At 38.6% G+C, this 22,111-nt stretch overlaps 1 protein-coding gene across 1 annotated transcript; it reads right to left on the reverse strand.

Moving 5' to 3' along the window:
- Positions 1-665: 665 nt before the first annotated feature.
- LOC127452493 (uncharacterized) lies at positions 666-10,247 on the reverse strand. The gene is made up of 7 exons (XM_051717952.1): positions 10,225-10,247; positions 9,941-10,025; positions 9,636-9,789; positions 8,348-8,508; positions 7,826-8,032; positions 6,996-7,177; positions 666-6,888 (listed from the first exon to the last, which is right to left on the reverse strand). Exons 2-7 carry the CDS (start codon positions 9,996-9,998, stop codon positions 1,333-1,335), a joined length of 6,318 nt encoding a protein of 2,105 aa, XP_051573912.1. The 5' UTR covers positions 9,999-10,025; positions 10,225-10,247; the 3' UTR covers positions 666-1,332.
- Between the last annotated feature and the right edge of the window lie 11,864 nt (positions 10,248-22,111).

Here is a 22,111-nt window from a genome sequence, read left to right on the forward strand (position 1 = left end):
CATGTTTGTTGACATGCTTCCCATAGTAGGAATGGATGAGATAAATGTGTCACTCGGCTACACGTAATGAACAGTTCTATTCATAGTGTATTTTCATATGATATACTAGCATGAAAGCGACTGTGATGTGAAATGTGTAAAATATTAGGTTGGTATTTCTAATGTGTATTTGATAAGATTTTGCTTTGTATATTCTAGTTTCTTGACTGCTTTGATATATTTGAGGGTATTTTGTCCATTCTGATGGTTTGGGAATTCTCAGCGTAATAAAATTAAAGCAATACCACATGTGGCAACACCGATTATGTTGTGTTTTTGCCATTATTTGATACTTGCAGGTCTCATTCAGCCTAAATCAGCCTTTGCGTATTCAGAAACGCTATTAATATATTACCATTTGTAGGTCATCATAAAGTAGCTCTAAATCGTGCATGAAGTTTAGTAATACTACTATAGTGATGAAACGAAAGGACTTACAGTAGGTTGCTTATGAAACAGGTCAATAGTCCTGTTGTAATATGAAGTTTCTCAAATCATTCAGGACATTTATTGACACATTGAGGGACACATGCTTGAAAAGATTTAATCAAACAGTTAATTGCAGGGTGAACACTAAATTGTTGTAATTGTAAGCCAAATGGTATTTAAAAAAACTGGTCAACACACAAAGCTTAATGAACTTTATTTACTGATAATATTATAAAACACTTTCATGCATCATTTGCTAGAAAAACAAAGATGCACTTACAAAAAGCTTACAGAACAAATTAAAAGACTAAAGGGGAAAAAATGCCAAATTGTTTGTTCCAACATTTCTTTGCATTTTTTAGAAAATCAATGACCATGATTACAATTAATTAGTTCAAACTGGAAAACACAGGTAAAACACCAAGTCCAGTAAGCAGTCTTTCACACAGCACCTTGCTTTGAAGAGTAAATATCAAAATAATCTGGTCTACTGGTTGTAGAGTTCCAGTAGGGGCCACCCAGAACTAACAGTTGCTGGAAAACCCATCCAAATGGGAAAGTTGTTTAAGCTCAAGTGTATTTACAAGGACTGTTTCTGTAATTAATGTAGTTTAAGTTAAGGAAGTTTTTCCCAACATGAAGTGGATCTGCTAAATGCCTTATTGATCAATATTAACTATCAGTGGACTTGATCAGAATAAAGATACCCCCCCACCCCAGATTTATGGCTGCAGATGGATATAAATGAATCCATGTCCAATTTACTTCATAAGTGTTATGCATTTCTGACTGTGAGTTTACAAAAAGGCCACTTTGGTGAAATGTTTACTATGGCTCTGTGTCCACAGGACATAAAATTAATCATTAAAGGTATGTGGATGTGTTCTCATCTTCGCTCTGATATTCTCCTGCACAATTCCCTTTCAGGATTTTAATGAGAGTTGACAGTGTACTGTTTGGATCCAGCAGAGTCACTAGAGGAATATTCACACATCTTTCCTTGAAGATCACATTCTGCAGAGTCATGGCTAACATTGAATCAATGCCCAAATCTAAAAGATGGATATCATCATTCAGTTCATCTATCTCAATGCCAATTGTTTCACTGATCATGTATCTTAAATATTCAAGCGGTGATGTGATGGGTTGCTCAGGTCTATCTATGATCAGTCTGGCCTTCTTCATGGCTTCCTCTGTTAGTTTGAACAACCTTGCATTCAAAGACTTATTTTGACTGAGGACGTTGTCCCAGTTGTTTTTGAAGTTGAATTTGCACACAACCTGCTGAGGTTTGTTGATCAAGAGGCATTGCTCAAGACATTCAAGAATTTCTGGGACTTCCAATAGCATGATTCCCTTTGCCTCCAGAAATCTCTGGAAATGCACTTTGTTTAATAGTAGGCCAAGATTCAAAGCCCCCCAGTTGATAGACTGTCCAGAAAGCCCAAGGTTTCTGCGGTACTGACAGAAAGTGTCCATGAACGTATTAGCAGCAGCATAATTTGTCTGAGAGGCATTGCCAATGAAGGCGGAGATGGAGGAATAGCACACAAAGTAATCCAGATTGCAGTGTTTAGTAGCACGGTGAAGGTTGAGCACTCCATTCACCTTTGGTCTCATAACTTTCTCATAAAGAGATTTGTCAAGGTTTTCAATCAGCCCATCGTGTAGGACAACTGCACTGTGAAATACTCCTTTGATGGGACTGGATGGAAGCAATTTTCCAATGTTAGCAATGGCCTGTTGAACTTGCTCAAATAGTGAAACATCACACTGTAGAGATTTAATGACAGAACCACAATGATTGCTGACATTCTTTATCTCTTCTTGAATCTCAGGTTTTGGATTACTCCTAGACAAAATGACAATGTTCCCCCCTCCTTTCTGTACAATGTATTTCACTGTCTCAAAGCCCAGCCCTGTGAGACCACCTGTGACAACATAGACAGCATTTTTCTGGAAAAGACTTTGTTTGGGCATCAACGGAATGTCAGACAGCTGGTTCTTGGGATCACTGTTCAGGACAATAATGGGCAGAATCTGGCATGTGAAGTATGATTCTGATTTATGTACAGAGAGAAGCTCACTGTCTTCAGGTTTCACTTTTTGAAAGGTTGTTGTGTCCAAAGCCAAGGACTTTCCACTCAAATGCATTGATTTTAGCCAGCGATACATTTTAGGCATCTGTACCTGTAGAGACCATTGCTGCATTATTTGAGACATGAAGAGAAAATGAATGTGGACTTTAACATTGGTCCCTCTGAAAGTTTTCGGATTATCAGGGAAGTTTGGCTGGTTGTCATAGACAAGAACAACGTCCTTGATGCCAGTGACATTGCTGGCTGTTTCAATAGTCTTCTCATTAAAAGGAGGAAAAAGGACTGCTCCATCAACCTCACTAAGATCACAAGACATCTGATCAGCCTGTGTGCTCACTCTTACATTCCAACCTGATCTGTTTGCTGTAGAAGTTAAGACTTTCACCAGTGCTGAGTCAGGAACAGTGGAGAAAATACCCAATTTCTTTGGTTGTTTCACTTTGGGTAAAGCTCCATTCAAGATCTCCCATGCCAGTAACATGTATGATACACAAGGAATGTCCTTCAGGAATGAAAGTTTTTTTGTTTTATAGCAAACGGCAGCTGGGAGAACAACTTTGGAGGTGGCAGCCACAGGGTAACATGACACAATGTGATCCCCAACTTTCAGTTTACCAACATCTTTACCAACAGCTGTGACAATCCCACTGCAGTCAAATGCTAGAAGCGTATGGTTCTGAGTTGTGTGCTTGTTCCAATACATTGTCTGGCCATACTTAAAGTCAGAAATGCTGACTGGAAAGTAGTCTGATGAATGCACACAGATTTTACTGAGGTGAACTTCAATACTTTCTCCTGGGATTGGTTCAAGGGATTTATCCATTTGAGTAGCTGACAAATTTGTCATTGTGTATGGATCAGATGTTTGCAGCATAAAGACATCATCATGCAACATATCACTGCTCCTTGCAGAGTTTTCCACAACTGGCAATGGAGTGTGGGTGATTTCAGGTTTGAGAATCTTACCATCCTTAACCACCAGCTCTGGATATTTGTCACAGGGGTACGATCTAAGGACCTTAGCCAATGCTGTGATGTCTTCGGATGAGACAGAGCCCAAGTCAATCAGCTGGAAGGTGAGTTCTGACAACTCGGCTGCACAGGCTCTAGTCATGCCTAACAGCACAAAGCCAGGACTGATATAGTCCACTAAACTCTCAGAGGACCTGTGAGTTATTACTCTGATAACGCCTGGGAATTTAATTACTTTGAGAAATCCAGTGATCTTTCTGAAAATCTCACAACACCCTGCCATGCTGTCCAAGACACTCTCTGATTTGTATGGGGTTAGGTCTGCAACACCCCACATGAACAAAATTTCCTGGAAGTTTTTCTTCACATTTGATATTTTCAGTTTTGACAAAACAGGTTCAAGTCCACATTCCAACAATGTGTTGCTGTGTGAGGAAGATATATCTCTAGATGTTGGGTCCAAGTATATTTGCAAAGCTTTAGAGATCCCTACCTCATCAGAAAAGACCAATGCCTTGATTGATTTATCAGGTGTGGCATCTTCAGAGATGATACTGAAGCTATTGTGGTACAAGTATTCCTCAACTACCCGATAATGACTTCCAAGCATTCTGATCTTCACATGCCTGAACTCAATCAAAACCTTGCCCTGTTTGTTGGTCAAGCAGCCACAAATTTCAAAATAATCTTCACCCACATGCATTGCTCTCAAATATACAACCATCTCCTCTTGCAGTGGTTCAAATACAGTCAGGCTACCTATTTGTGCAGGAAAAAGAGGTGTTGGTGAATGCCCTTGTATTATAGTTCCAGTAATACGCTGCATGACGTAATCAAAGACCACAGGATGAAGGTAATAGTCATGTATCTGGGGCAATAATTCCTCTGGGATTCTCAGAAAAGATATACACTCCCTAAATTCTTCTCCACAATAAACATCTGCCTTGTTTCTGAAGACAGAGCCATACTCAAATCCTGCCTGATTAAGGTGCTTGTAGAGCTCCTCAGTACTCATTATGAAGTTGCATCTTTTGAAGACAGAGTCCAGGGAAATTAACTGCTCTTCAGGTACTCTGCCGGATTTGGCCTCTACTGTTCCTGATGCATAGATTGCAGAGGTAGACTGAATTTTGAAATTAAATGTTTTCTCTCTCGAATTGTCTGATGGATCCAGCTGTATTTTTATGTCTGGTGCATTCGGAGTGAATACGAATGGACTCTGAAATGTGATGCTGAGCTGCAGTGAACTGAGTGGAACCTTAGGTTTTACATATGCCATGACAGCTGCTAAACCCAACTCAGAATAAAATGCCCCTGGTATGATGGCGATGCCATTATGTTTGTGGTCCTGCAGGAAGGCGACTGAATCAGAGGATAAATCACAGTTGAACACTGGGCTGTCTGTACTCATTTGTGTAATTACTGGATGGTTTCTGATGGCACCAACCAACAGCAAAGTAGAAGGAAAGACATCTCTTCTCACACTGTCAAAGTGGTACCTCGGGAAGGGAATTGGTTCAGTTTCAAAACCTTTGTAGAACATTTCCCAGTCCACACTGACCCCGAGCTCAAACAGTTTTGACACATTAGCAAGCATTGTCTCATGATCTTTATCTGGTTGCACTGAGGAAAGCACAGTAAAGTTATTTCCCAGAGTCTCAGTGATGTACCTCTGCAGTGATCTTCTTGGACCAATTTCAACAAAGATCACATTCCTCTTGTTTTTAGCTGCTGACCTTACAGCTTGTTCAAATGCAACTGGCTCCCGGATATTTCTTGCCCAGTATTCACCAGTAATAAAATCTGAGGAACATGAACTTTCACCTGTCACTGTTGAGAACAATTCTGCCTCCAAACTGTGTGCCTGTAACGAGCCTATGCTCTCCTTCACACTTGATACAATGGGATCCATCTTGTGGCTGTGATATGCAGCGGGTACATCCAGAATGCGAAGGAACAGATCTTTTCCTCTGGCTGAGTTGCTCAAATTTTGATGCAATCTGTCAATATCATCTGCCTCTCCCGAGAGGGTGCATGACTGCGGGCTGTTGTAAGCAGCCAGACAAACCCTTCCTGAGTAAGATGGAAGGCTTTTCAAGACTTCAGACACAGCCATATTACTGACAACAAGCATTTTCCCTCCTGTCACAGTGCTTTGCAGAGAACTGCGATAGTGGATGACCTTTACTGCATCCTCAAGTGACAACAAACCAGAGCAATGAGCTGCAGCGGCCTCTCCAATGGAGTGCCCGAGAACAGCATCAGGACTTATGCCCCAGTGTTTCAGAAGATTGGCAAGAGCAACCTGAATAGCAAACAGGAGTGGCTGGACAATCTTTGGATCAGAGAAATCGTCATTGGTGTCAGATTCACTTTCCAGCCTCTCTATCAGGTTCAGACTTCTGTAGCTCTTCATCAGAGTTTCAATCTTAATGACTTCTTGTCTGAAAACAGGTTCCCTTTTGAGGAGCTGCTTGCACATACCACGATACGCCACACCATTTCCACAAAACACAAAAACTAACTTGGAGTCTGGCTTTGATGGTTTAAACTTTTTCTCCAGAGCAGAAGTCAGTCTCTCTTTTAGATCTGTCAAGGATGAGGTTTGAAAGACTTTCCTGTAATTGTGTTTCAAGTGACTTCTTCTACAGGCAGATGTGTATACTAAAGCCTGTAGATCTGATATGTTTTTTGCATTTATCTGTTTTGCAGTGTCTTCAATTATATTTGCAATGGACTTTTCCGAGGCTGCAGAGAGCACAAAATACTGATGTGATTTGCTGAGCTGAGCACTTGGTTTTTTTGACTGCACATGCTGTCTGACAATTGCATGTGCATTTGTTCCACCAAACCCAAAATTGTTGATTCCAGCAGCTCTAACTGCTTTGTGACTACTAACCCATTTCTCTGCTTTAGTGGGAATTTTTAGATTAAGAGATTTAGCATCTATGCTGGAGTTTTCTGCTGAGTAGAACACAGAAGGTACAAAGGTTTCATGTTTCATCATCAAGAGAACCTTTATAAGCCCAGCAACACCTGCTGCAGATTCTGTGTGTCCAATATTGCTCTTAACAGAACCAATGAGGAGAGGTCCTGACTCATGAGGTCTCATTTTGGCAATGACTTTTGAGATACTACCTGCCTCTATTGGATCTCCAACTGGAGTCCCAGTCCCATGAGCCTCAATGTACTGAACACTAGTCAGGTCAGTATCTTTTGAATAGATTTTTCTTAGCAGCTCCTCCTGCTGTAGCATGGATGGCTTGGTGATTGGGGTAACGGTGTGGCCATCTTGGTTAACTGCAGTTTTGCTGATGATGCCCCAAATATGATCGTGGTCTTGGAGAGCCTATCAGAATACAGATAACAAAGTTGTTGGTTGGAGTAGTTTTCAAATGGTGCATTTTATTATGTCTATGTGAGGCAAAATACTTTCATGAAATCATTTTTGTTTACTTTTTTCAAAGGCTTTAACAGAACAACTCCACAGCCTTCACCTCTCCCATAGCCATCTGCTTTGTTACTAAAGGGTTTACTGGTGCCATCAGGGGAGATCATCTTTGCCCTGGTGAGAGCCACAAAGACAGTTGGCTCTAATATGCAAGTCACACCTCCACACATGGCCATTTCACAGTCTCCTGTAGAACAGAAACAACCACACAAAAAGTTAGAGTATTGTAAAAGTGGTTGTTGGTGGTAGCCTAATGGCTAAAAGTAAGGCTGCAAACACAAATGTTCCAGGTTCTGTTCCAAGCACAAGCGATTAATAGCTCTTTCACATGACTTGCATCAACGTTCCCCAATACACTGAACTCTATGTTGTGAAACGTCAGCTTCAGCATTACCCTGTTTACTCCAAGCATTGTACCGAAATTTCAACTTTAACCCCGTTGCCACTGACCTTTCAAAGCGGCAGCCAGTGACTACCAGACAATTCAGATGACGTATCATTATTTGGGTGGTGCCAGCAGTAGAATCAAATCAAGATGTTTTTTTGTTTTCAAATTTTTTTATTTTTTTGGGGGGTAGGGGGGGGCAAGTAAATCTGAAATCCTGAATCCCACTATTTGCGGAAAGCCAGCAACAATCATTATTCTTGCAATTTCGTTTGGTGCTGCTAGTGTGCAGTAGTATTTAATCCAAAATATTCCTGTAAAGTAAAAATTCAGTATTTCAAGAGTACAATGTGACAATCCTTTATAATTAAGTAGTATTAGCATAAAGTGTTGGTTCTAAACTAAAGATAAATGTTCGTCCATAATTTATTTAATATTTTCAAAGACTACCTTGTCTTATGGCTTGACATGCAAAATGAAGGGCAACAAGTGATGAGGAACAGGCACAGTCAATGGAAATTGAGGGACCAGTAAAGTTGAATATGTAGGAGATGCGGTTGGCAGCTATGCTCATTGAGTAACCAGTAGCAGAAGAGTGGTTTATGAGTTTTGGGCTAATCTTCACACTGCCTATCTCAAAGTCTCTGTTCATAAGGCCTGAAAGAAAAAAGTTCATGTTAAACTAGGTGTTTGAAACAGTGATATATTATTATTATTTTGTTGTTGTCAATTTTAGAACATAATAATAAATGTGTTGAAAAAACCCTGACACATATTTTTTTATTATTATTTACAATTCATGACATGATTGTCATGGCAAACATTTATTTTATCGTTCTTATTCCCTTTTGTAACATTAATTATGACACAAGTGCAATTGTTGAGACTGTGAGTATAATAATAAGCAATTCCAAAATCTTCAGACAATAAACAGCAATTTTACAGGGGGATGTATTAATTAGGTCATGTTACCTAAAAACACTCCTGTTCTAGTTCCACTGGCCTTTTCCATTGGCATTCCAGCATCCTCTAGTGCTCTGTATGTGCATTTCAGCAAAAGTTTGTGTTGAGGGTCCATGTTTATCAGTTCAGCTTCAGTGATGCCAAAGAACTTGTGGTCAAACTCATTTAAACTGCACAAGATAAAAGTAAAGATTAAGAATTATTGCTTTGGGAATATGGGTATGATAATAAAATTCATTTCAATGAATGTTTTGAAGCATTTACTTTATCATTTTGTATATTTAAGAATTAAATTAAAGAATTTGTATAATCCTATTTATATTATCGATCCCTTCAATAATTTCTGTATTCATTTTGTTTGTACATTTTAGTATTTGTTACATTTTATTTCTGTATTTTTCTTTTTTGCATTTATTTTCAATTTGATTTTATGTATTGCTCTGTGCATTTGACAATGAGGGACAAAGTATGTCTTTAGCCCCATTGGTTTATCGATGTCAGAGTGTGTAGTTGTGCCTAGTAACTTTTTGCCAGTTGTTTTGAATACAGCACTACTACAGTTATGATGGTATAGGTAAGCAATTGCATTTTCACCACATGGCTCAAATTAGTGGTGAGATATTTGTGAATTTCAATGACTTATCTATGACCTCATTGATTTGTTTCATTAAAAGAATGTTCCGGGTTCAATACAAGTTAATCTTAATCAACAGCATTTGTGGCATAATATTATTGACCACAAAAATTTAATTAGTCTCAATCCTTCTTTTCTTAAAAAAAGCAAAAATCGAGGTTAAAGTGAGGCACTTACAGTGGAAAACTGTTAAAATACTCACTGTTTCAAAAGTTTAGCCACAAGACATAAACAAAATGTGTTAACATGATTTTAGTGTGATAAAATCATTTACTAACCTTTTCTGTGTGAAGTTACCATGATATTGTAATGTCAACAAACCCTAAAACTGTCAAATGACTGTACAAATGACAATTTAAACGACAATACAGCTCAAATAATACACAAGTTTTAACAGAAGAATTGATGTAAGTGCTTTAATAAAATTATAAGCTTCACATTTCTGTGTTTAAACACTCCAAATTGGCCACATTCACTACAATTTTCAGTGACTCACTGTAACTCGATTTTTGCTTTTTTTTTTTTTTTTTTTTAAAGAAAAGGAGGAACAAGTCGAAATTAATTTTTGTGGTAATCAACTTTATGTCACAAATGCTGTCGATTGAGCTTAACTTGTATTGAATCCAGAACATTCCTTTAAGGCAATACGATTTGAATTCTTACCCATCAATAAGTGCTGCTTTCGCTGTGCATGATCTTCCTGCCTTACTGTCATCTGGATCGTACCACATAGAGAGGTCAAACCTTTCATTTGGTATTTGCACTGCACAATTCTTTCCCTGAAGTAGGACCTTCCAGAAGTTTTCAAGTCCTTCACCTGAAACAGAATATAGATTTGGAAAAAGATATCTGAAAATGAAGTCCAAAGCTACTACTTATAGTACACTGTCTAAAGTAACATATTAATAATTAAAAAATTAGATTCATAATATTAATAAAATACTGCACACTGTTAAACAAACATTTACCTCCAGGAAAATGGCATCCAATGCCAACAACAGCAATGTCTCCATCATCATCTGTCATGGTTCATGAGTTGTGATTGCAGTTCAGCTAATTAAAATGCATTTTTAATATTATGAATTTATTAATTTGTCATAAAAATTACAATACACATGAAAGAAGAATTTATTCTAATATACGAAAAAGATAAAAGAAATAAAGTCTGATTTAGAAAAAACGTTTTTTTTATTTTTTTTACATGTACTACTTTCCTGTGTAATACAATTAAATATATTTTAACTTACAGTACCTTAATACTCATATTGGATGTTGTCTCGTATTGAGTTATTGAAAATGATTCGATGCTGCCTAGTCCACCGCATATTTATAAAGTTGAAAATATCCAGTAATGATTGACCAACAATAGTTCATCTGAAGCTATTCTCTGTGGCTCAGGCTTTTTTCTCCCCCAATGAACATTTGGGTATTCTCAGAATGCCTGCCAAGAAATGCATGACACAATTAGTCCCATTGTTTTTTTTGTACCATGAAGGCTAACACTGTGATTGTAATGTAACCTTGTCATCAAATATCTGACTAAAACATTAACTTCTTGATAGGTTTGCTCACATAATTGGTCATTTTGAGGAAGTTTTGAACTTTCTGGTAAAATATTATTAGCAAAACTCTGACAACATTAAATAATGTAATAAGGACCAGAAGCAATGCATAAATTAACTTAAATATGATACTTTTCCTGAGACCTAAACCAGTTATTCTGAGTCAAAATAAATCACTTTATAGTGATATGTTTTCTTTAATCTTATTCAAATTTTACCTTCAAATGCACTATACACTGAATACCCATTCACACAAGAGATTGTAGACTCACTATACAATCATTACCTCTTAATAAGGGTTTTTAGAGAACCTTTTAAATATTTTGAACTTTGATTTAAAAAATACTAACGTAATTTACATAAATTAGGCATGTAGGTAGAAGAACATGATCAAATTTTAATCAATTTGGGAATGTACCATTTTAGTTGTATGTTTACAGAATTCTATTGGAAAAGATAAGCCTCATTTGAGGAAATCTGAAACGTGCTAATGTGCCACAGAGCAAAGTTAAACTACTACGACAAAATCAATCTTATGTTATCTTTTATCTAATTCTAACTTTTTATATGGCTTTCAAAAACATAGGTTCACTTTGCACCAGTTACTGTATATACTGTAAGATTTAATTGAACAAATATGATCATCTCATGCTGCAATAAATCAAGGTTTTCAGAGCTATCCATTTTGAAGTTTGATGCACACTTCTGAATTTTGAAAAATAATACTGCTGTAAACTACAGAAGGCAGTGCTGGTGCAACATAATGAAATTTAAATTAAAATAAAATTTACATTTTTTTAAAATAAAATTATTTAAAATAAAAAAAATTTCAATAACTGTTCAATAAGTGAAAGGAAAGTATTTGTGGTAAAAAGCCCCCCTGTTGCAGGGGCTAAAGCCCCCCATTAAACAGGGGGTTTATCTGTAGAAATGTGTATAACTGTATTAGCTGTTCTTTAAAAATTACATAAAGGAAGACATCAAATTAAAAATAGTAAGTTTAATGAATGTACCATTGTAAACAGCTGAACAAATAATCTAAAAACACCCATTCAAAAGCATAGTAAATATACTGTATAAAGTATAGTAAATATATTTCTCATTCGCTATACCCAAGCATGAAAAAAGAGAGGGAATAAAGAAAGTATATCTCATGTCATCTACATCACAGACAATGTTACTGTAGGCTTTGTTATTTAGTAGTGTTATAACAAGTCTGCTCACATCAGTGGTTGATGACAAATGATGAGAAAGCCACCATTAATCTTAGCGCAAGGCCAAAAATACAGTAACACATGAGTAAGTCATGTTCTCAGGAAAGAAACAAGGAAGGAAAACTGCATAACTGAAAAGCAAGTTTATCAATATTAACAGACTTTAACAGTTACTGTAAATTACCACACAGATCAGGAAAAAGGTGCTGCAACTCCCCATATTTTTTCAATTTTCTCAAAGCAGAAATCCTTTGTATGGTTGCCATGCCTTAAAAACTAGCTTAATAAATATGCTCTGTTAAAAAAAATAAAAATAAAAATAAATAAATATGTTACACCACACTGCATGAACAGCTGCAAAACTCAAAGAAATTGGATATAAAAAAATTGATTGAAGAACTGATATGCCACAATGTGATCTCATGAGTATTCGTACGTATATAACGTGTGGTTCTAACACACATACATTAGCTTGTTTGCATTAACACTGAAACGTACAATTTAACAAATTGACAGTATCTAAAATGTAAACTGTTTTATGCAAGAACAACTTTAGAGACATCCAGATGTTTACAAATCCTTACTGAAACTATGAATAATGAATTCATGAAATTAACTGGTTGATTTAATTGTATTTATAATCAATGATTAATTAAATGTTTAATGCCATCACTTTTATTAAACACAGTTTAAGTATTTACCTAATTTGACATTAAAACAGTTCTATTCTGTGTGATTTCTGGTGCTGTATTCCAGTGTTTCCTGAACATTTTAGCGGTAAAAATCCCCACAGCATCAAAAGTAATGCTCAAGTACCCCTTCTCTGACATAAAACCAAAGATGTGTTCCAAAGACTAAATATCATTTAACATTATCAGTTCAAGATGAAGTTGACAGTTATGACGTTTATTCATCAGCAACATCAAAAACAAATAAGTCGTGAAATGTGCAATTAGAACAGATGAATGCTATTTAACTATACAGGGGACCTTCTAACTTGGTACATTGCAAAATCTTAATTTTACATAATTTGGTAATTTTGGTAGACAATATTCTCTCTCTCTCTCTCTCTCTCTCTCTATTGTTAGGCCTACATGTTTATTGTTTACCTGCACAATATGTATTATTTACATAGTATTGGCACTGATATGTAGAACAAGTGCTAAAACGGTACTGATAAGTCATTTTTATTTGTATAGCGCTTTTCATAACACACATTGTTTCAAAGCAGCTTTACAGAAAATCATGCTTTAACAGAAAATGAAACTGTAATATCTATAAAGTCTTTGAGTCATCATTGTGTAATTTGATTAAATGATTGTAAATTGTGTATAAAAATACATCATTAAATAATAATTGTATTTATAACCCCAATGAGCAAGCTGAAGGTGACTGTGGCAAGGAACTCCATAAGATGTTGGTTAATGGAGAAAAATAACCTTGGGAGAAACCAGGCTCACTGTGGGGGCCAGTTCCCCTCTGGCTAACATCATGAATATAATGGCAATATTACTTATGTATAGTGCAAGTCATGGTTTAAAATGATTAAAATAAGTAAGTGTTAAGGGTCAGTGTTTAAACAAAAGATTTTGTATGAATGACTAATATCTTTGATGTCCATCCTGGATTAACTGCAGTAGTTCACAGAGATGCATTGTCCTTTGTTAGTTGGCTGATGAAGGGTTTGTTGGCAATTAATTGATAGTCTATGAATTCCATTTCAAGATTGCAGGCCGAGATCAGTGAGGTGCTTCGCAGTCCAAATGGCTAGTCATTTCGGTGAGGTCCATCCTAAATCCAAGGTTCAGGCAATGGCATATGATGTATCCAATGTCTTATAGTTGGAGTTGGCATCAGTTCATCCTCTGAGGTCCATCGTAATAGACTGAAGTGATGTCTGGCTAGCACCTGCTGCATTTAGTCCTCATCACTCAGAGACACGTAGCAGTGGAGTCCAACACCAAGCAGGATCAAAGCTGGATCTGGTCGGCTCTGGGTAATGTCGGGGTAAGAACTGAGACGGAAACAAATAGAATAATATTAGCGTAGATGCCATTACATTTTTTGCAGATTTATAGATTATGAGAAATCTTTCTGAGAAATGTTTCTGGTTCAAGCAGACCTAACTAATGCAGCCTAATTGTGAGTTGGAGAATTAATTAGGTGCATGCCTGGCTAAATAGATGAGTCTTTAGTCTAGACTTAAACTGAGTGAGTGTGTCTGCATCTCAAACAGTGTTGGGGAGACTATTCCATAGTTTAGCAGCCAATAGGAAAAGGATCTACCTCCTTTTGTGGATTTTGATATTCTAAGAACTATTAACAGGCCAGTGGTAGAAGGTCACTTAAGTACTGTGGAGCTAGACCATTCAAAGCTTTGTATGTAGTTAACATAATTTTAAAATTAATATGAAATTTAACAGGTAGCCAAAGTAACAACAATAAAATGGGGCTAATATGATCATATTTCTTGGTTCTAGTCAGCACTCTGGCTGCTGCATTTTGAACCAATTGAAGTTTTTTATTGAACTTGCTGGACATCCTCCCAGTAATGCAGTACAATAATCTAGTCTTGAGATCATGAATCCATAAAGTAGTTTTTTGGCATCAGCAACAGAGAGTATGTGTCGTAATTTAGCAATATTTTCTTAGGTGGAAGAATGCTGTTTTACAAACACTGGAAATTTGATTTTCAAAGGACAGATTGGTATCAAATTTTTTTTTTATCAACAACTGTCTGAAAATAACAGAATGGTTATTAAAAGAGACATTATCATCTTTGGACACATTAAACAGAACGAGTCAAGCCAAACATATTATAAGATCGATTTTGGGATTCTAAGAATCAATATTGGATTTCAAGATCGTTCAAATGAATCATGATTAATGTGAAAATCTATAGTTTTACCCAGCCCTAATCCCTATTATTTTTAAAAGAAATCTAATTCTTTTCACGAACCACCTGGAACCTACTTACATACACCCTGGGAATTAATGCCAAATTCAACTCATTTCAAATTATTATAGCACTTTAACCAAGACTAAACTTTAAAATGTTAAAATAAATAAAAATTCTGTTAATGTTGAATCATTTATTAAACATTTCATTTTTTTTTTTTTTTTTTTTTTTTCCTGAGAGATCCATGAGTAATCACAATATTTATTTCAACCTAGTCAGTGGATATGGTGCAAGGAGATGAAAGGAATGATGCATCTGAACAAACAAACAATATATACATTCGAGCAGGGATACTAATATTACTTAGCTCAGAGGCCACTTTTAGAAAATGCTGGGTGACCAGGGGATGGAAAATAAAATTACCCGGTTAGAGTACACCTTCATTTTCACTTGGTTTTCCAATGTGCAGCAAACAATTAGTGTTAGTCCAGCCTTAGAGCTTTACCAAATAATTTATCAAAACAGTCATACTGTAAGTGCTGGTCAGTCTTTAAAACTCTCCCTTCATTTTTCATTACAATGTAGTTGATTTCTGATTAACAATTTTTATTGATTCACATAAATGTACCTATAGAACAAAACATATACACATAGAATCAAACTTAACCCCAACTATTACTCCTCCCCCTCCCAATCCCACCCTAACCCCAGCAACATAACAGTGGTCTTAAATGACATAGACACATGCACACACATAAACAAAATACATAAAGAAATAAACAAATTAAACAAAAAACACAACGACAATAATCACACATCCACAAATGACAAATACCCGCCCCATTTCTCCACGAACACTTTATACCTCCCCGTTCCTCTGAATGTAACTTCCTCAAAGGCCGCCACCCTTCCCATCTCTGAGCACCACTCCTGAAAAGAGGGTGCTCCAGCCCCTCAAAATGATCTGCCTGGCGATCATAACACTGGTTAAGACCCAATTCTTTATGTGTCTACTTACAATGTCAATGAATGCCCCATCACCCAAGATACAGTGTCTGGGGCAGCATAATACCTGAATACCAAACACCTCGCATACCAGACTCTGCACATTTAACCAAAACTTTTGAATTTCAACACATCCCCAAAAGACATGGGTTAAATATCCATACTCTGATTGGCATCTCCATCAGGTGGGTGTGTCTTTAAGACCAAGCCTATACAATTTAGAGGGGGTCCAATAGAACCAGTGTAAAAACTTGAATTGTATAAGGTGCACCCTTGCATCTCTAGTTTTTATGTTTTTTAAAATCCTAGCCCATTCTCCCTCCTCCAATTCCAGGTCTAAATCCCTCTCCCATAATCTTTAGAGAGTGGTTGAGACTCCGTCCCCCAGACTCTTAATTAATAAGGAGTAATACACTGATGCCTCATGGCCTTTTCCAAAATCAGAAATCACCTCTCCCAGAGTATCTGCTGCTCTAGGGAGGTGTATGCTATTCCCAAAAATAGTACAGAGCAAGTGTCGTAGCTGAAGATACCTAAAAAACTGAGATCTGGGGATCCCAAAATATTGAACCAAATTTTCAAAGGATCTCATCACACCACTCTCATAAAGATCACAGAGTGTATTAACCCCCCTCGCAATCCACTCAGACCAACAAAAAGGGGACTTATTAATGCATAGTTTGGGGTTTAGCCAAAGGCTCGAGGCAACATTTAGATAAATATCTGAATTAAACACGCTGGACACTTTTGTCCATACGGAGTGCAAATGTGAAATAACGGGGTGTGTTTTAACTTCTCTGGTTAGTTTGATGGAAAGGCTTTGCAATTGCAAAATAGGGGCAAGAAGTTCTTGTTCAATGCAAAACCAGGGAGGGGCTATTTCAGGTGGAAGTGACCAATGAGCCAAATGTCTGAGACCGAATACATAACAATAAAACAAAATCTTGGGTAGGCCTAGCCCACCTTTGTCCATCGGCCTATGAAACGTATTAAAATTTAACCTGGCACGCTTACCATTCCAAATGAAGGACTTCGCTATGCTATCGAATTGCCTGAAATAAGAGAGGGGAGTTGAATTTTGGAATACAATTCATTTTAATTACATTAACCTTCCCAATCATCGATAAGTGTAATGAAGCCCACCTGTCCACATCATTCGAAAACCTTTTTATTAAGGGATCAAAATTAACTCTGACTAAATCAGACAAATTTGCTGGGAAAAAAATTCCCAAATACTTAATGCCCTATTTGGGCCACTGGAAGGCGCCCGGCTGGAAGGCCGTTACTGGACAGTACTCTGTCAAAGCCAAAGCTTCGGATTTAGACCAATTGACATTGTATCCTGAGAACTTGGAAAAGGAATTAATAATTATGTGGAGGCAAGGCATAGATCTAGTAGGGTCGGAGACGAATAATAAAATATCATCTGCGTAAAGCAGAAGCTTATGCGCCACACCTCCCGCAATCACCCCTGGAAAATCATCCTCCTTTCTTATCGTGGCTGCTAATGGTTCCAGGGCAAGACAGAACAATAATGGGGAAAGAGGGTAACCCTGCCGGGTGCCCCTATCCAGAGTAAAATAAGCTGAAATTAGTCCTTTAGTTAGTACCGCTGCTACAGGGTATCTATAAAGTAACTTAATCCAACCAATAAAAGTACTCGCGAACCCATACATTTCCAAAATCTTAAAAAGATAATCCCATACTACCATATCAAATGCCTTTTCGGCGTTAAGTGAGATGGCAGCGACTGGTGATTGATCATTCGCTACTGAGCACATGATAATGATGAAACACCGAATGTTATCAGAAGAGCTACGGCCCGAATAAACCCCACCTGATCTATATGTATAAGAGATGTCATAACTTTACTTAACCGGTTAGCCAAAATGTTTGACAATTTTTACATTTAACTGGATCAAGGAAATTGGATGGTAACTTTTACACTCGCTTGGATCTTTGTCGTTTTTAAGAATCAGACTGATCCGGGCTTGTGTCATGGTTGGCGGGAGCTTTCCATTCTTTAATGATTCCGTATAAACTTCGAACAAAAGTGGAGCCAGTTCTGTAGCATAAGATTTGAAAAACTCAGCGGCAAAGCCGTCAGGCCCTGGAGCCTTGCCTGTAGGCAGGGCCTTAATTACCTCATCAAGCTCCTCCAAGTTTATCTCAGAATCAAGAGAATTTTTTTGCTCAGTCGTAAATTTAGGGAGTTCTAATGGTTCCACAAAGTTTCTAATATCTTCATCAGTAGACGAAGACGTGGAACTATAAAGATCAAAATAGAATCCTTTAATAGCATTATTAATATCAATAGCCGAGGTAAATATTTCACCACCAGCAGATTTCACTGAGGGAATGGTAGAAAAAGACTCTCTCTGCTTTATATATCTAGCCAAAAGTTTTCCTGCTTTGTCTCCTGACTCAAAGTATGACTGTCTTGCCCTGAATAAACAAAACTCCACTTTATGCGAAAAAATAGTATTATATCTATATTTCAATCGGGTCAATTCTCCGAGGGCATCAGACGACGAATGGCGCTTCAGCTCTGCCTCTGCACTTTTAATATTCCCTTCCAACTCCTCGAGCTCTTGCGCTTTGGATTATTTGGTGAATGAGGCATACTGTATGATCCGACCCCTAAGAACCGCCTTAAGTGCCTCCCAAGCCACGCCCACAGAGGATACTGAGGACCAGTTGGTCTCCATATATACACTGATTTCAGTCTTTAACATTTGTTGGAAATCAGGATTTTGCAAAAGGGATACATTAAAGCGGCAACTATATGATTTCTTTTTCTCTATATGTGGCAACACCTCTAAACTCACCAGGGCATGATCTGAGACTAATATGTTTCCAATTGAGCAATCAACAACAGATTAAATGAGGGACATAGATATATATATATATATATATATAAAAAAAATCTATTCAAGAATAAATCTTATGGACTGATGAAAAAATGTATAGTCCCTACCAGATGGGTTCAAAAGTCTCCAAATATCTGTAAGACCAAGATTTTTACACATCCTGTGAAGCGTCATTGTTGCTCTAGGGGGCTTACACACTTTTGCTTCACTATGATTAAGGACTGAGTCCATCAATAGATTAAAGTCGCCTCCCAATATTATATCATGAGGGGTGCCAACGGCTTGCAACATCCTTCAAGATTAAAAAAAAGCCCTGATCATCAGCATTAGGTGCATAAATATTAGCCAAAATAAACCTTTGCCCCTGAATTTCAGCTAAAACTATAATGACTCTCCCTAATTTATCTTTAATCTGTTTGAGACACTTGAATTGTAGATGCTTATTTACCAATATAATGACTCCCTTGCTCTTACTTAAGCCAGCACTAAAAAAAAACATGTCCACCCCATATCTTCCCAAAGTTTTCAGCTTCCTGCGGGGAAAGATGCATTTCTCGAAGAAACACTATATCATATTTCTTACATTTAAGAAAAGTAATAACTTTCCTTCTTTTTATAGGGTGCCCCAACTCATTTACATTCCATGTGGAGAGAGACAATCCACTCATTTTAACAATTGACATTTTGATATAGTATAAAAAATAAATTGTGTGTCGAAAATAAAATAATACAGACCACATTCCCCATTAGTGAAACAATCAAACCCCGAACTTCCCCCTGAACAAAACAAACAGAAAAAAGAAAACGTGCGCATTAACCCCATGCACGACAGCACCAACCGGCGATGATCCCTCTAAACTCAAAAGGTCCATGAACGCCCACGAGCCCCCACAACAACTTTGCCATCGGAATGCACAATTTTGCCTCACAAATTTGTGAGGCAAAATTACATAACAGAAAATACTTTGTAAAATAAACTCCAGCCAATAGGCAGAATGAACACAAAGAACATGTAGATTCATTCACAGAACTGTCTCAAAGGTGTGATCCTCCACAAAACAAATTCCAGCCGATATAAAACCGTTCAGATTCCTCGGACAGACAAACAAATGATCAGTGAGCCATCTGGTATGAGTTCAGCAGATGACATAATCATTCCAGTGTTATGTAAAAATACTCAACAAAACAAACTCCAGCCAGCAGGAGGCATAAGCACGAAGAATGAAAGATTAATCCCCAGCTGTTCCAAAGGAGTTTTATTCAACAGAACATACTCCAGCCGCTAGGTGGAACCAATGCAAAAAGAAACAAATCCGGCATCCTGATTCCCCGGATGATCAAGTCAATTCACTCGGAGGCTGCATAAAAACATATACCATGACTTACTCAATCCGTCAACTTTATAAAAGACATCCTTTGTGTGAGCAGCATGTAGATATTTTGCGGTCATCCGTAGTGTCCACTCTCAAACTGGCCGGGAACTTAAATGTAATAGTGATCTTCCGTCAATGCAAAAGTTTCTTTAAGGAAAAGTGTTATTCACAAAACAAACTCCAGCTGCTAGGCGGAGCCAATGCAGAAAGAAACCAAAATGACGCCCAGCTTCCTCAAAAGCCAGAGTAAGTAAAGTGAGTCGACCCACTCACATGAGAAACATCTGATGGTTTACTCACCCTTTGATTCTATAAAAGACATTGCCTGAATGGGACATGTAAATACTTTGCGACCGTCCTTTGCTTCTATTCTCAGTTTGGCCGGAAACATCAATGCAAAAGTGATCTTACATTGATGGAAGAGTTTCTTGCATTCCCTGAACGGATCACATTTCTCTCTTGTCGAACTCGCAAAGTCCGGGAACAATAAAATCGTCATGGTTACTTGTGTAACCTCCGTTCCCTGATGGAGGGAACGAGACATTTTGTTGATGTAGTGACACTAGGGGTCACTCTTGGGAGCTCGAGACACCTCTGGTCTTTGATAAAAGGCCAATGAAAATTGGCGAGTGGTATTTGCATGCCACTCCCCCGGACACACGGGTATAAAAGGAGCTGGTATGCAACCACTCATTCAGGTTTTATGCTGAGGAGCCGATATAAGGTCCGGCCATTTCAGCGGGTAGTTCAGCGTTGTGGCAGGAGGGACACAAATTCTCGTTCCCTCCATCAGGGAACGGAGGTTACACAAGTAACCATGACGTTCCCTATCTGTTACTCACTCGATGTTGTGTCGATGTAGTGACACTAGGGGTCCCTATACGAAACGCCACAATTGGCTGAACTGTGTTACGTGAACTGGCGGTGTGTGGTGGGCAGACTACTGTGTGCCTCATAGCCAGCACACCAGGTCGACACGTAACCTCCCCAACATAGTTATGAGTGTCGAAAGGCACTTTTTGGGGACAAGTCGACTAAGATAGAGACAGGCTTAACCCAGTCGTGGCCTCTTTTCCCCTTCTCTTTTTCCACTCCCTAAAAAAGAAGGGGGATTATCCGACTGGGCCGCCAGGTCTAGTAGGGGGGTGTCCCTCCCAAGGGGAAGACACCGCAGAGACCACACCTCGCCCAAAGAGGGGAGGGAGGTATTTAAGAGGAAGAATATGTCACGAGTCTTCAAGTTAGATCCTACCCAACGGGGGAGCAGTTACAACAAACAGGGAGACTAGGGCAGAGGGGCTCTGCCCAAGGAAGACTCAGTTTGCCAACAGGGAAATGAATTAGCGGAAGATATATATATCGCATGGGGTTAGCCTTACAGGGAACCGCCACATGTGGAGCACCTACCCCAGAACAGGACTCTTAGTTAGCACATGTACTGGGCCGGCAGCGAGTCTCTCTGAAAACTCGACTGCCACAGGGCTCAGAGGAAATCAACCAGGGAACAAAGTTTGTGAACACTACTGGGAATTAATGGCACACGTCTTCAGCTCTAAAGGAGGTGGAAAGCACTATATGCAAGTGATACACCCGGCCGGCTATCCCGGGCTTATCTGCTTGTATTGCGTGCCACTACCTGGGATGAAACCGGTTCCACCCGGAGGATGTAGAACCTTGCAAAAGTGTTGGGTGTTGCCCAGCCTGCTGCTCTGCAAATGTCTGTTAAAGAGGCATCCCTGGCCAGGGCCCAGGAAGCTGCTACACCCCTGGTAGAATGGGCTCATAGCCCTACTGGGGTCAGCATGTCCTGGGCGTGATATGCCATAGTTATGGCATCAATGAGCCAGTGGGTGATCCTCTGCTTGGAGACAGCGCTTCCTTTCCGCTGTGCACCAAAGCAGACAAAGAGCTGCTCAGAGATCCTAAAGCTCTGCGTGTGATCCAAATAGATGCGTAAAGCGCGCACCGGACACAGCAACGACAGGGCTGGGTCTGCCTCCTCCTGGGGCAGCGCTTGCAGGTTCACCACCTGGTCCCTAAAAGGGGTGGTGGGAACCTTGGGCACATAGCCCGGTCGGGGTCTCAGGATCACGTGAGAGTAACCCAGACCAAACCATGAGGGAACCATGAGGGATCGAGGCATGGTCTGGAGGGATTCAGCCTCCTGGCACCTCTTAGGAACCTGATGATCAGGTCGTGCTTCCCTGAGGACTTAC

This window comes from Myxocyprinus asiaticus, chromosome 15 (genome assembly GCF_019703515.2).
Source record: "Myxocyprinus asiaticus isolate MX2 ecotype Aquarium Trade chromosome 15, UBuf_Myxa_2, whole genome shotgun sequence".
Classification (NCBI taxonomy): domain Eukaryota; kingdom Metazoa; phylum Chordata; class Actinopteri; order Cypriniformes; family Catostomidae; genus Myxocyprinus; species Myxocyprinus asiaticus.